Source organism: Molothrus ater, chromosome 3 (genome assembly GCF_012460135.2).
Source record: "Molothrus ater isolate BHLD 08-10-18 breed brown headed cowbird chromosome 3, BPBGC_Mater_1.1, whole genome shotgun sequence".
In the NCBI taxonomy this organism is placed as follows: domain Eukaryota; kingdom Metazoa; phylum Chordata; class Aves; order Passeriformes; family Icteridae; genus Molothrus; species Molothrus ater.
In genome coordinates, this window is record NC_050480.2 from 36,699,777 (window position 1) to 36,715,850 (window position 16,074).

Consider the following 16,074-nt stretch of genomic DNA (forward strand, 5'->3'; position numbering starts at 1 on the left):
ATGATGGTTGTTCATAAAATATCCCATAATCTTGTTTTTTTAATGCACTGTCTAGATTTTTAAGTAGTGTTTACTACCCTGTATGAGCTAGGAGTCATTTGAAGAAAAAATTTATGAAAGCAGAGACAGAGTTCTGAAGGCTGCTGTTTTTTTTTTCAGGGTTCTGTTTATTGAGGAAAGCAAAATACTACAGTGTAATATATTTCTACAATTTTTTGTTTTGTTTTAGTATAGTTAAAAGAAAGTTACCAACTTTGATGCATTGTGGTCTTAATTATGAATTTCGTTTATTTGTGATCCAAATGAGAAATGGAATCTTTTAGATCAACAAAATGTTTTGTGGTTTGGCAAAGTGTGGAGTCCAGTGCTGAAATAGCACAAAGACAGATGCTTTGGACACTTTCCAGAGACTCTTTAGACATTTAAGACATGATTATAAGCATTAAATATCTATGAAAAGTTGAATGTAGGAACTTGGTAAATCAATTGTACTAGGCAGTGCATAGTGCACAAATGCCACCATAGTTCTAGTGAAGTTTTTTTTTAACAACAACAATCAAAAGAAAAAAAAAAGCCACTACAGTATAACTAGAAATTAAAATCCAAAGCACTAATACCTGGTTGTTTACATTGAGCTTTCTGGCATTTATACATTTATGCTAGGTTTATGTTTATAATCTTTATAGATGGTCAATTTTTGAGCTAACTGTGGTTATTATTCGTCATTTTGTTATTTATCCAGGGCTGGAGCCAAAAATTATCTAGCATTCTTCTCTTTTACTATAATTTTTGCCTAATAATATGCATACAGACTTTCTGGGTCAATGAAAGGTGTGGGTGCCTAGGATGGGCCTGAAATGGGGTTTAGGCACCTGCATTCAAAGCTGTGGTGCTTAGGCCTGTCCAGCTGCTGCTTCATTTTAGAGGTGATGTAGCTTTGCTTGTTTTTAAGCATTTCATGCATCAGGAGTCATTGCTGAGAACCACCTTAGCCTTCTTGCTTATTAAAACCTCAACTTCCTGAAGAATGAGATTTCTGAAGAATAATGAGGATTTTCACTAGTTTAGTTTCAGTTCCTGCTCAAATATCCTTACAATACAGTACTCCTTACAATATCTGGTTGGGCAGAAGAAGGAAGTGCAAAGCAAACAAACATTGTATGGAGAACATTTGCGTGGGAATAGGTTGTCTGTGGTTTTGACTTCTGTTCTCAAGGTTCTAGTGGTGTTTTTCTGTTATTTTTGGGGTTTTTTTTAAACTATTTTTAGGTAATACTCAGATACAATTTGGAAAGAACTGTAGGACTGGTAGTCCTCTCATAGGTGTGTGTGGATCTTGTCATGCAAAGTATCTTTCATCTTTTTGTAGTTGTTAGCTTTCAGTGAAGGATTTAAAAATGTTGCCCACTTTTCAGTAACATTTAGCTCTTACCTCTAACATACTATGTTTAAGGAGACATCAGTCACAATTCTTCCCTGTCAAACTTTAAAAATTGAAGGGGAACCTTTTCTATAAAGGTGGAAAGACTTCCATAAAGAATTTACGGCTCTAAAATGAGTGCACTAATTGTTGTCTGAGGCTGGAGGAAGGTGGCTGAAGACCTAAGAATTTAAGTCTTAGTATTGTTTTCCTTCCTGTTCAGCCTTCTTGTTCATTTGGCTCTTACTCTGAGGCATCTGATTCTACTCTGTGCTGTTTGGAAGAACTGGGGCCTCTAAGCTATCAGACTGCCACTGTCATTTAACAGTGTCCTTCCTGTCAGCCAGCTTCTGTTTCTTTCCATTGGTTCTGACTTAATGACTGTGGACTATGACTGTATTTGCAGTGCACGAGGCACATATGAATCAGTTACTACATTCATCTGATGATGTGGCTCACATTATCACCCAGCTGAATCACTTCTGATTGTATATCCAACCCTGGCACAAGCTGCATCCTGCAGCAGCTGTTCTTAGTAGTAGGTTACAAGTCATGAAAATGATTCTGTTGCTACAGACAAGAAACAGTTTGAAGTTTATGCTTTAGAAGCTTAGGGCTTTTTCATAGAGCAGCATAACTAAAATAATCTAAAAAGTCTTCTTTTGAGGGAAAAAGCATAGAGAGGGTTTTCTGTTTACCTTTCGGCATCAGTTTTCCTTTCACGTTGCTTTCATGGTTCATATCCTAGGCTTCAGAGGTTCTGTCTCTTAAAAACTGCAGTTAAATTAGCACTGCATTAAATGAACACTAATGACATGTTAATTAGTATGATGGCTCTTTTTAACAGGGGTTCCAGTGTCCCTGAAAATGATCGACTTGCTTCAATAGCAGCTGAGTTGCAGTTCAGATCCCTTAGTCGTCACTCCAGTCCCACTGAAGAGCGAGAAGGTGATTGTCACAGTAACAAATTGTGACCTAGATGTGCAGATGCTTTATGTCATTAACATATTTCTCTCTGTTGCCAGCTCTTACCCTTTCTAAAATTTTTTTTCACCTCATCGCATTCAGAAATCTTAGATTTTTAACTTGTGGGCTTATATAGTCAGAGGAAATCCTTTTGTTCTCGATATATCCATTATTCTCTGCCATTCATATTGTTTCTGAATTGTATCTGAAGGGATTTCCTGGTGCTTTACGGAGTTCCAATGTTCAAAATGAAATTAGTAATGTGATTTCTGAATTATATACCCCATTTGATAGTAAATTTCAAAACACTGTTAATGAGGTTTGAACTGGATCCATCAGGACAGTGAAGTGTTTTCTGTCCAGCTCTTTATCCCTGCAGTATTACAGATACTTGCTGTTGTTTGAATCCAGGTAGAAGGGGCAGGATGTGTGACTTGATGTCCTGATCAGGGCTTCTCTGTCAGGTTTCCCCAGCCCCTGAATATGTGGTATTTATTGCAACAAGTACATTGAAAGATTGATTGTGCACATTGAAAGGAAGTACAAAATCTGAAGCAAAATAGAGTTGATATTGTGGTCATCTACACTGGATTTCATGGAGAGAAATGTCTTAAAAATTTATATTAAAAAGCGCGGAAGATTTTTTTCATCTTTGTTAGTTTTTAAGTAAATGTTGAAAATACTGTCTGCCTCATGCTTATTCCATTTTTTTAATATATATATGAAAAGGAAGGTGGCTTAGGTTGGAATGAATACAAATCTTATTCTAAGGAACCTTAGAAAATTGTTTTCCTACAGATATGTTGCATATTTGATTCTGAGTGCCCTGGCTTGAAGTGCTTCCCTAAGTTGTGGAAGGAGATCTCTATTTCTATACAAATGAAATTCTGTTTTATAACTTGTTTTCTGAAGAGAAGTCAATTTTGATTTCAAGAGCATACATTGCTATACATGTAGGTTATTAGTCCTATATGTAGGACTAATTTTCAGCTTCTGCTGAAAATAGTGGCATAATCTTTAATATGAGGTAAAGCTACTTCTGTGCTCACACTGTTATTTCTCTAGAGCCATTGTATCCAAAAGGAGATTCCAGTGGTTCATCCCGGCGGAGTTGGGAGCTCAGAACATTGATCAACCAGACCAAAGGTAGGTGTTTAGGAATCACTGTAATGCAATGTCTGTTAGACCAGTGCTGAACTGAAAGGTTGGATTTTATTGTGGATTGTGAAGAGGTTTTCACAGCTTTATACATAGGAAGGAGAAAGAAAAAAACCCTGATTGCAGGTAGGGGATATTGCTAACAGAGTCACAAAGTAGGAGTAATTAAACTTTATAAAAGTTAATTCTTTTCAGTTTCTGAAAGGTAGTACCAGTGTTCTACAGAATTGTGTTCATTTATTACTATATAGAAATTGCAGAAGTTTGCTGCCCCTATTCAGTGCCCAGTTATGACAGTAGGAAGCACTTCCTCACTTCCCAAGATCTCTCCCCAGTGTGGGATTTTCCTATTTTGAGTGTCTAATTGTGTGTGATCCCACACTGTTTCCTAAATTGAAGGCTATTGTGGGACCCCTTCCTCTCTTACTACTGACTTTCATGAAACTGAAAGTAAGTTGATCACTTCAGACACTCCTGTACTGTATGGATCGATATGTGAAGCTTGTTTGCATATATTTATGTGGCAAACATAAATCTGAGAGTAGAACCCCAGGAAACATGAGAAAAACGTTTCTGTCATGTTGGAAACTGGTCTCCTTATGTGTCTTACACAGAACACAGGAAGAATTACAAATTCTGATTTTGAAATCTTGAAGTCAGAACATAAATACTGAATGATTTTCAGTTTGTCTAAGCTAAAAAAGATGAATGAGGGAAAACTTGAAAATTTCTAGAAGATTGCTGTAATGGGAACTGGTTTTACTGTCCACTCTGAATAAGGCAAAGATTTTGATTTAAAGCTACAGTAAGGCATATTTAGTATAGAGGAACTAGTATTAACTATGGGTAGGGGAGTAGAATATATAGTTTGGGAGTATCATCACCATCCTCTGGAGACTGCCAGGAACAGATTAGGCTACTGGTGTCAGCAGTGACAGATGTATCATTTCTGTGCTTTGCTAGGAGGGGATGAACTAACACTGCCCTGAGATCTCTTTGGTCTCACTCACTAGAGTGCTGTTTCATAATAAGACTCGAGAGCTGGAGTTTCTAATACATCTAAATCTTTGAAATAACAGATGCCATGGCTCTTTCAAGAAACCTCTCATGTCTGAAGAACTTTACCTTACCTGTCCTTCTTTCCTTAGTGCTTTTATGACCCTAACATATTTCTGCTATCAGAGGTTAGTTACAGGTCAAATGCAAACAAGTGTGTTGCGTTTCATAAATGTGATTTCTTTGAATCAAGTAAGAGATGATTAGGAAAGTACAATTGTTCTCATTTTGCTTTAGTTTTGTATGTGATTCATAAGTGATAGTTTCATATGTGATTGTTAAAATGTCTTATTCTTTTCCTACATCTTAATTAGACTCACAAAATAGTGTTCTTTTAACTCTGGGTTTTTAATGTGATATCAAAAGATAACAAAGTATAACAGTGAATATTTCTCAATCAAGGAAATTGTTCATCACTCTTTTTAGACACTGCTTCCAAGCAAGCCCCGATGGAAGCTGTTCAAAAGTCTGTTCAGTTGTTTGAAGAAAGGAGATACAGAGAGATGAGAAGGAAGAACATCATTGGCCAAGTTTGTGACACACCAAAATCTTATGATAATGTCATGCACGTAGGTTTGAGAAAAGTGACTTTCAAGTGGCAGAGAGGAAACAAAATTGGTATGTTCTTTATACTTCCATTTATCTAGCTAAAATACCAAACTTCATATTTTTGAAGGAAATCAAAGGCTGTGTTTAAAAATCTTCGGTCTCTACATAGGTATTGTCAGCTTTATTGAAATCCAAATGTTAAAATACAAAATACTGTTGTAGCTAGGATTTTCTTCATGTAGAAGGTCACTGACATTTTCAATGGTCAAATAACAGGAAACAAAGAGAAGGACTTGGTTAGGACTATTACTTAGGTATGATCTTGTGTTACCTGCGTGTGTTTAAACCTATAAAATGTTCAAGTTCTACATTTGGAATAACTAGAAATATAAATGGAAATTAGTTGGAACTCTGAGATTTAATTCACCAATCTTATTGTTTCCCCCGTATGATCATATTTTACTTTCTGGTTTGGGATTTTGGGAGAAAATATTTGTTCTTGAGAAGTTTTCTTTCAGGTTAGCTGATTAATGTTTTTACTTTCAGCTTGAATTCAGGGCTATGAGTGTGGTATTGTTACAGTTGAAATGTACTTGGAGTAGTAATTTAAAAGAAAGATGAACAGCAGTGATTTTTCCTCTATGCAGTTGATGTACCTGTTGCTTGTTGAAGGCAATGTACTGAATTTTCTTTACCCTGACTTTGCAGGTGAAGGCCAGTATGGGAAGGTCTATACTTGTATCAGTGTTGACACTGGAGAGCTGATGGCTATGAAGGAAGTGAGTACTGTGAATACAAGAATCACTGCTGCCCCTGTTTTTTTCCTAAACCGAATGTGGGTGATGTAGGAGGCATCGAGGGTTTCTGCACACTGCTGTTAGCTAACGGGGAAAGGATGGGAAGACAAATTGTTTCTTCATGTAGCCACAGCTGCTGTTAGCACTTTTTCCTCAAGTTGCTTTTCAGTTTATAACTTTCAGTTTAAATGTATGTAAAATGGATAATTTTTTTTTTCTGATCTCATAGGATACTTTGTGAATTTAAATGAATCCTCAATATATATGAACTTACATTGAGAGATTTTAAATAATTTTGAAAGATTAGTGAAGACTGTGAACAAATTTATATTTTACTTTGCACTGTTTCCTCTCATCTTTTATTACTTCTTTCTTCATTCCTTAGAGCAAAAGATAGGAAGTGTGACATCAGATGTTTTTCAGCTTCTCCCATAGTGTGAGCTAGGTTGAGTCACAAAACTGCTGACTAACTTGTGGGTACAGAAAATCTAGTTTTCAGGATAGGAGTAAGTAAAGCTGTGTAGGTGTAGAAGGCGTAGATCTGTTTCCCCTACAACACCTTGTGGTTGTTTTTCTTTTAAATTATTGTTTCATTTTAATGCATTTTTACATCTTTAGACAACTGCAAACATTAAGGGTTCACAGCAGTTACTGTGGCAACCATTGGATGTTGCAGCAGTTACATTTTATGAGCCAGTTCTTACACATACACACAATATGTATGTGACCTCCAAGGTGTAGAAAAGCAAGACTGGGCTTGTGCTTAACTTCTTGTACTCAGTCACTGACTAATACCAACACTTGAGATTTTGTTGCTGTTTTTTTTTCTCCTGATGAAATAAAATTTTTCCTCCCCATCACCTTCACTCTGTTTCTGTAATTCAGAGTTGCTTTCTAGGTGCAGGTGCTGTTTACAGATCAGCATGTGTGTGCTCTTTAGCAGAAGCTGAAGTAAGCTCATAAATAGATCTTCTTGAGAGATGTTTGTTTCACTAGGCTTGCAACTTCCAAATAAAAGGCTTTTTTGGATTTCTTTAAGAATAATTTGGGGAAAGTTAGATTTTTTGATTTTTTTTTAAACTGGTTAAGGGCACTGCATTCCCCTGCCCTTGCACCAATGACACTGTGGTTGTATTACCTCATCCACAGTGTCATTAAAATGACTTCAGATTATAGTGGACAAGCTTTACTACAAATACATAGTATTGCAACTATGCATTAGGGAATATGTAAAATACTTGAATATCATTTGTCACCTTTTTGTAATCTTCATGTATTTAATTATACCACTGCTTGAGTACAAACTGTACCCTGGAATTGTTACACAGAATGTAGCAACCGCAATCATGCCTTCAGTGCAATTATGTGCATTTATTTCTTTAGCAGTTGTCCTGCACTCAGTTAATGAAGCTTCTGTTTTCTAGCAATGTGGTAAAAGTAGCATCTTCCATAACTTGCTATTCATCGTGCTTATCTTTGCATGGTTAGAAGCTTTAAATCATTTTTTCAGAACACCTGATAATGTTTTTCCTCACTGAACAGTCCATCACAGCATAGAAGTATTGAAAACTTGTTTCTTTCTTCAAAATCTTTGATGGTATTTATTTCATGCCACACCTTTTCCTTGCAGCTGCCTCGTTCTCATTGAATAAACCCCTCAAAGAGATCACTTAGACTCTGGTGATGAAGAACCTGGCAAAAAACCTTTGTTGAATGATAGCTGTCTCTGATGTTGCTTTCAGATTCTCTTGTATTGTGTCTGTCTACCACACTTAAGTTAGAAGGCAAGCGCAGAAGAGATATATATATGCACACGAGTGTATTGACACATTTAAGTAACATAATTTTGCTCTTACAAAGTTTCTAAGTCATCATAGTTGTAGGTAATTTTCCAGAGATAGCTTAGTGTGCTTTATTTGTTTCAGTTTGGAGGTGGAGAGGGGTAATTTGGGTCTTTTTGTGTGTTATGGTATTTAACAACAACAACAAAAGCTTTTTGTTGTGTTTGAGTTTAGGATAGGTTGTTTGCTTTTTTTGTTACTTACTAATTTGAAATAGCATCAAAACAATGACAAATCTTTCTTGCAGATAAGATTTCAACCTAATGATCACAAAACCATCAAAGAAACAGCTGATGAACTGAAGATTTTTGAAGGCATCAAACACCCTAATTTGGTTCGTTATTTTGGTGTGGAGCTCCACAGGGTAAGAAAACATAAATTACTGGGGCTTTTTTTATAAGGCAGAGAGAAAATTTTAAGAAGCTTTGCATTATTGGAGGTTTTTACATGAGAACATTCTACTTAGTCTTGTCTGGTTGTCTCTGAATAGCAGTGTCTTTTTTCCTCTGGATATTGAGGTCTCTGAAACATAGGAGAAACTTTTTGGAACTGGTACATAAACAGAGGAGGCTTAAAATAAGTGAATAGAGTGAGTAATGCTGGAACTATTCTATGCTGCTACTCTGTTGAACTGGTCTAAAAGCAAGTTATATCATATATGGTATGGTAGCTCCTGTATGTAGATAAAGACTAGACAGGCTAAAACCTGTCCCTTTTAGCAGCAAAGGTTGTACTTGTATTGTATCATGTTGATTCCTGGAAAAATCTTCTGCTGGCATTTAAATCTTGATTCCAGGCAAGTATTGGAATTTGGCTAGCATCTCTTCAAAAGGAAAAAGCAAGTTTTCATGCTTGAGCAGCAGAACTAATGAAGTGTATTCTTCTATGGAGTTGGATTCCAGAGTTGTGTGCTGGGATACCCAGCTTCTTACTACTCTCTGCTTTCCACATGCTCTTCCCACTTGTGAGTCTCAAGTCCTCATGTCTTGCTGGAAAGTGCTGCTTGGATTTGACTGGTTTGCTCAATATGGAAAAAGTTGTTTTGGTGACCCATTGCTGGTTTAGAAGGGGACATAGGCTGCTTTCTGCAGTTCTCTATTTGAGACACAAATTTGGGTGTCTGTGCCACTGGGTCATTGGTTTCTTGGACTAGATTCTAAATGTCTTTGGTATCTTTGCCATCTTTTTATATTAATTCAGTCTGTTTGAAATCAGATGGGCTTGGAGACAGAGTGGAAGCAGAAGCCTAATTTTTTCCTTAAAGTGAGTTAGAGTTGACATGCTTGTTCAAGCCATAGCAAAGAACAAAAAACTTGCCCATTTCAAGCAGTCAACACATGATACTGCAGGAACTGAGACAGAGAGAAGGGATTAAAAAACAAGCCCAAAACATCATTTTGTGCCCTTTTTTGCCCCATTCTCTAAATAAGAAAGAATCTCTATAAATTCCTGTGTAATACACCTGCAAGGTTTTCAAAGTGTCTGTCATTTGCTTGATGCCAAAGCACTGTATTTTTATACCACCAGATAGTATCAGTTATGTACAAATGATGCAGATAGGTATGTAGCAGAGAGTTTCTATAGCTGTGCAATAGAATATTAGTTATTTCATGGTAAGTGATACTTTTCATTAAGACATTACATGATACTTTATTTCATGAACAATGAAGGATGTAGGGAAAACTGTATCTTAATTCAGTGTTTAAAATATAAAAAAATTATACCAAATGAAATCTGGTTTGTTTCCCAAAACAGGAAGAAATGTACATCTTCATGGAGTACTGTGATGAGGGCACTCTGGAGGAGGTATCAAAGCTGGGCCTTCAGAGCATGTCATTAGGCTGTACTCAAAGCAGATCACCATTGCTATCAATGTGCTGCATGAACATGGTATTGTTCATCGAGACATTAAAGGTAATGTTGACCAAAAAGGTAATGTTGTTGTTTCAGTGTGGTAGATGAGAGCAGGGGGAAGGATGGGGGCATGTATTTGCATATTTAGTGTGCATTATCTATGCAGCCCTTATTTGTATAAAGCCTTCTATTAAGTTTTCAGTTTACAAGCCATTGGATAGTTTCATGCTTTTTCGTTTACATGTAGATCGTAAAAAACATTCACAATTGTCATTTCAAACTCATAAATTTTGCCCATGATTTATATAGTTTTTTTAGAGGTTGTTAAGATTATTGGGGATTTATCTAAACTCAGTTATTAGTCCTTGCATTTTTAGCACTAATGTACTGAGTTATGTAATGCTGTATTCCTTCTCGTCTGTGCAAATAAATGGTGTTTTCTGGAGCTGACAGGCAGTGTACAGTGCTAGAGTTGTGCATCAGAACTTTTCCTTGTGATTCCATTTTCCCAAAGAGTTTTGGAATTTCAGATGAATGGCTGATTAAACTTAGTAACAAAACTGTTGTTAAAAGAACTTAAGTGATTTTAGGGTATCCCTTTATCAAGTGTTTTTTTTTTCCATACATTTATCTTCTCGTGCCTGGCTGTCAGCATTTGCGTACGTAATTAGCAGACTGAAACTGCAGTAACCAAAGGGGGGTTGGGCTTGGCATTTAAGATACCCAGTGTCAGTCCTCATTTCAGGTTCATTTTTCTTTTTCTGCGCCTTCCAACAACATCCTCCATGTCTGGTTATCTTGGTTTTGTTAGTCTGGCATATTTGGCTCACCGGTGGCAGGAAACTTAGGCGAAGGTAGGGGAAGCAATGCACACAATATGCCCTGTGAATGCTCATTTTGTGCCAAGGCAGTGCAACCCAACGATGCTGGGTTTCTATGTCCCTCTTGCTCACAGGGTTTTGAATCACCGCAGCAGTGTAGGAGGTTCCCAGTTGCTCTTGGTCCTTTGGCCTCGTGCTTCTCATTTGGGAAAAGAACTATCTACGATCCAGAGGCCTTCCACCCAGGTAGGCCACTCTTGAGTCAGTTTTGGCTTTTTTTTTCTAGAAAACACTTTCCCTCACTCCCATTCCCCAGCAATCTTACCTTTTCTGGTTCTCCTTCCTTACCAAAGGTTTCTCTCCAGTTGTGGATTTCCCTTTGTGCTTTTCACAGTTCCCTCCTTGCCCTTTTCTTGATCATTCCTTGTCCAGGTTCTGCTTAGCTGGATTATGCTCTCCTGGAAGCTCGTTGTGATCAAAATCCAAAGCTGGCTGACAGGGATTTCTTTTGGGCTGCTCAATGTCATTGCTGATATCTGGATATGTTTCCAAATAGGTCTTCTGCTCTTCATGGAAACGCATGGAGTGAGAAAAGCTGCTTAACAGAGCTGTAATGTTGTGTTACCTGAGAGCATTTATGTTGCAGCAGGTTCCTTATGCCAAATGTTGGAGTGTTTCTTGAGAGTAACAGAGGGTCATTGCAGGCACATCTGTGTATAGACCTTCCTGAAGCTCCATGGCAGAATATAAAGACAGACCACAGAGGATATTTTTATAAAGGTTACTTGATGCATTGGAAGTCTTTTGCTTGTTGACTTCCTTTATGCTGACATTGCATCCCCAAGTTTTCAGGCTAACAGCAGGAAAGAACACGCTAATTTTAATTTTTTCTCTTGGGTAGACTAGTACTCTTATTTTTCTGATAGGGAAGAGTGACATTCAGACTGTTAAAACTACTTTCCTATGAAAATCTCGCTGTCAGATCCCTCTAGATCTCTCATGGCCAGGTTTGTTTAACTTCACTGTCAGTCTATTTCTTTTAGCAGCAGATAAGCAATTCTTATAATGATTGTTTATCTGTATCCTGCAAGACAGCCGTACTTGGTTTCTGCAAGTACCTTGTGCTCAAAAATAGACTTTATGTTAGGAGTGTCCCTTTGTGCCACTTTGTCTTTCAGATGCTATTATGGCATCCAGCTCTATATGGGTAAAAGATAAAGCAAGATAGAGCTGCCAAAAACATTTTTCAGCCTGTGCTGGTGAGGGCAGATGGAGGGTTGTGTCAGCTGGGTATTGCATTTAGCTGCTTTTTGCTTAGTCTGCATCATTGTGAAAAGCAGGTGGTGCTGGTCTGTAGCAGGTGATAGTCTCTTGTGATACTCTTTTAATCTCTATTCTGGATATTGAATTTTAATTCCTGTGGCTAAGCCCAGTTTTCTTGGTTAGAATTATTTCACTTTTTGTAAGGAAGCTGCTCTGGTCAGTGATGCAGGATGATAGAATGTTTAATGCTGGAGGGAACCTGTGGACATCTCTGAGCCCTCTGTCCTAAACAGGGCCAGCCTTAGTATCAGATCCAATGTCAGATCAGATCAGATTGCTCAGGACATTGTTGAGGTGAGATACATGTGTATCTCCAGGGATGGAGATGCCCTGTTCCAATGACTGACCTATCCCTACTGTGAAAAGCTTTTCCTGATAGCTCCCTGGAATCTGCAGAGGTTGCTGTTGTGTCCATTGCTGCATGACCATTTCACAGTGTGCCTTTGAGGGAAAAGTCTTATCTTGCTATCCTCCTATTACACAGCTGAAACCAGCAGTAAATCCCCTGCAGACACTCCCCTGAGCATCCCTTCTTCAAGCAGAGCAAACTCATCTCACAGCCTTTCCTGGTACATTGGGTGCACCAGCCCTCTGAACATCTTGATGCCGCTGTCCTGGGTTTGCTCCCTGTGTGTCATTATCTCTCTTGTGCTGGAGAGCCTAAAAACAAGACACAGCACTCAAGGTGTGATCTCAGAAGTGCAGAATTGAGAGGAATAATGAGGCCATGCCTGGTGGATTCTCTTCAGGAGAGAAGGGCATGTTCTTGAAGACTCCTTGGATGAATACAGAAAATAAAAGGATTGTATCTGCAACTTTACTAAATCAGAAACCTCGAAAGAGATGCTCAATACAAAAAAGTCTTCATCCAACTGCTACTGTGGTATTGTCTTCTTGTAACATTGATGTTAGCTCAAAGCCTTGTGAAGCTCAAAACTTCTGTTATCCTGTCTTCCTGATGAGCACAGGATGAGCAGGAAGGAATGTCATTCACCAAGAGCTGGAAACCTGCAACAGGAGACTGTGAGCATGTGTCATGCTCTCTAAGAGACTGAGAAGAAGAGTATGCGGAAGCTGAATTTCTCATCCAAGGGTAGCGTTTGGCCTGCTTGTTTCTTGAATGAAGTTGGCTGCTGCACTGCTTAAGCACTGGCTGTGGAATGTCTGAGCTCCCTCTTTTTCTGGAATTACAGCACAGCCTTTACTGGGGCTTTTTGAACTGCTCCATGGACTCACTTGATTTCCACCAAAACTTTTGGACTATCATGCTAGTGCAGTTTTCACTGTTCTTACTATGGGGCTGATTTGGCAGAAGTACAGGGCATGAAACTTGAGTTTAAATGCTTTAGGTTTTGGCTGCTGTAGCAGGAGTGTGGCTTTTGACACTGTTTCTTCTCAGTGTGCCCAGGAGGAGCTGTGCTGTAACAGCAGGAGGGCTGTGCACAACTGGGCATCCTTCTGCCTCTGCCAAGTGTATCCAGTGGTGGTGCTTCAGACAGTGCATGTGTAAGGGGAGAGAAGGAATGGATGGAGGTGGTCTCTTTCTGCCATTTCACTCATGGGCTTTGGTTTTATTTTGCCTATTAACCATGTGGATGTGCAGGAGTTCCGTTCCATTCCCAGTCGTGTTAACTGCCAAGGGTAAAAAGCATCGGGCGTCTCCGAAGTACTGACCTCTTGTCTGCTCTTCTTACACGGGTCCTGCTGCATCTGTGCAGGTTTCATTTGCTGCTTTTAAAGACTCCTCCTACAGTCTGGCCTTGGTTTCTGAACAAGCAGTTTACAAAACAGGCTCCAGTGATACCACATCAGTGGAAGCTGACAGAAAGTGTCTGCAACATGAGTCTTCAAGTGCTGTCTCTGGCTTCCTGCTGAAACTTTGGTTCAGTGCTTTATTCCATTTGACAATTCCAAGGGCTTTCAGGAAAAGGGCTCACAGGAGCTTTCATGGCAATACTTAGGCTAAATTGTCATTAGTTTTTATTAAAAGGTGTAAAGCCTAGTTTGTAAGGCCTTGGAAGAAGGTTTTGAACTGTATTAAACTAAAATATTCCAGTAGCCTAAATTCAGCACCGCTAGGCTCCATGCACAGTAGTAGTTGGAACTTCTGTGAAATTCTCATGTTGCTTTCTTGAGGAATGGAGACACAGGTTTCCAACAATCCTTGGAAAAGTGTTTGCTAATGAGGACTGTTTTTCCTAAGCTCTTTTTTTAGGCTAAGTGCATCTACTTTCTATCTGACAAGCAACTGCTTGAAAACATTGGAAAAGCAGTTGACAGTTCAAAGGAAGAAGCTGCTGCTCTCCTAATGCATTGCCCATACTTAGTGTCCCATCAAGCAGCTTTCTTGTACTGCTTTGTGTCTTTCTGGATCTTTCATTCAAGGAGCTGAGGGATGGTCTACCCAACTCCATTACACACACCTGTGATTGCAGGGTGACATAGATCCCACTGATGCCAAACTGCAGAATCTAGTGAAAGAATTCTGGAGGACGTGCAAGCATCTGACTGCTAGAAGTGGAAAACCATTGCACAAAATGCAGAGACGAGTTGTATTCCCTGAACATTAATTCTTTCAGGACTTGTAACTAAAGGTTGGAATTTACTTCTGTTAATGATTTTGCTCCCCCATCAATTGCAGTTCTATGTAACACCTCTTGGACTAAACAGTTATCAACTATTGTCAGAGTAGCCAGAGTCCTTTGAGAAACGGGCAGGGTTTTGTCATCATTGACCTGCACTGCCTTTTTTGACTTGAGCTTTTTGAGGATTCTTTGTATTCTTTATGAATATCTTGGGGATGCCTGACCAAGTGAATGGGAAAAGGCTATTAACTAAGACTAACACAAAAGGAGGAGCAGCCAAGGATTTCTGTACTGCTCAAGGTGGAACAAAAGTGAGAAACTTTGGAAGGTTCTATTGAGATGAGATGAGCCATTTTTGAATGAAACTTTTGCATGACATGGGAAGATGCTATGTGTAGTGAAATCCCCACTGTCTGCCTACTCCTAGAGTAAGTCAGCAGTTTGTTTTGTGCATACTATCCATCTTTCCTCAAGAAAGACCACAGCTGAAGCTCTATTTCTGCCAGGTGATACTTGCAACCTACTTGTGTTTTAATTGTGATACTTGCAGAGTCCAGAATGTGGCCTGATATAAGGAGCTCCTTCTGCTCTACCTGTTTTCTGTTGCTGTCAAAATGAATATTTTGGCAGGATGTTGAATGAAAGAAAACCACAGATTGTCAAAACCACTTGGTTTATTTTGTGTTGTTCTGTCGAGCAACTGACTTGAAGCCACTTGCAGATTCCCCTTGGAGATTTTTAACTATGCTAGGGAAGTTTGTTCTAGTGTAAGCTGCCAGTATAGCAAATTATTTTAATGGTAGTCCTCCTCCAAAAATTGCTCTGGAAGTAAAGTGCAACAGGAGTAGGCACTTGGTAGTGTAAGTAATAAAATACTCTAAACTCTGTTTTGCAAGTCATTTGTGACCATAGTGTCATTAAGGTTGGAAAAGACCTCCAAAATTGAGTCCAACCTTGGACAAGCCACCGCTATGTCAGACAACTAAACTGTGGCACTGAGTGCCATGCCCAGGTGTATCTTGAACGCTTCCAGGAATGGTGACTCCACCGCCTCCCTGGACAGCCTGTCCCAATGCCTGACCACTCTTTCAGTGAAGAAATTCTTCCTGATGTCCAACCTGAACCTCCCCTGGTGCAGCTTGAGGCCATTTCCTCTCATCCTGTCCCTGGTTGCCTGGTAGAAGAGGCAGACCCCACCTGGCTGCACCCTCCTTTCAGGCGGTTGTTGAGAGCCACAAGGTCGCCCTGAGCCTGCTCTAGTCCAGGCTAAACACCCCCAGCTCCCTCAGCCTCTCCTCACAGGACTTGTGCTCCAAACCCTTCACCTGCTCTGTTGCCCTTGTCTGGACATGCTCCAGCACCTCAATGTCCTTCTTGTAGTGAGGGGCCCAGAGCTGGACACAGAACTTGAGGTGCAGCCTCACCAGAGCTGAGTACAGGGGGATGATCCCTTCCCTCGTCCTGCTGGCCACACTATTTTTATTGTCAAGTATGAGTCTTGACTCAGAAGACCTGAAGAGATACTGGTGGGAGGGACACAGCAATGGCCTCTGCCAGGAAACAGCTTCTTCTGAGTTTGTGCTCACAAGGAGAAGCACTGGAATTCCTGAAGGAGTCGTTTCTTGTAACGAGCTTGTATGGAAAGCTGTTTAATTTGCCTGCCATACTGCTTTTTTTGGTTTTTTTTTTTTTTTTTTTTTTTTT

At 39.2% G+C, this 16,074-nt stretch overlaps 1 protein-coding gene across 1 annotated transcript in view; it reads left to right on the plus strand.

The window, feature by feature from the left end:
- The window catches only part of MAP3K4 (mitogen-activated protein kinase kinase kinase 4), a 63,295-nt gene that overhangs the window by 44,366 nt on the left and 2,855 nt on the right, over positions 1-16,074 (plus strand). The window contains 7 exon segments of the mRNA XM_036379918.1: positions 2,268-2,368; positions 3,452-3,532; positions 5,027-5,218; positions 5,858-5,928; positions 8,035-8,151; positions 9,543-9,609; positions 9,612-9,701. Of these exon segments, the coding sequence (XP_036235811.1) occupies positions 2,268-2,368; positions 3,452-3,532; positions 5,027-5,218; positions 5,858-5,928; positions 8,035-8,151; positions 9,543-9,609; positions 9,612-9,701 (719 nt within the window).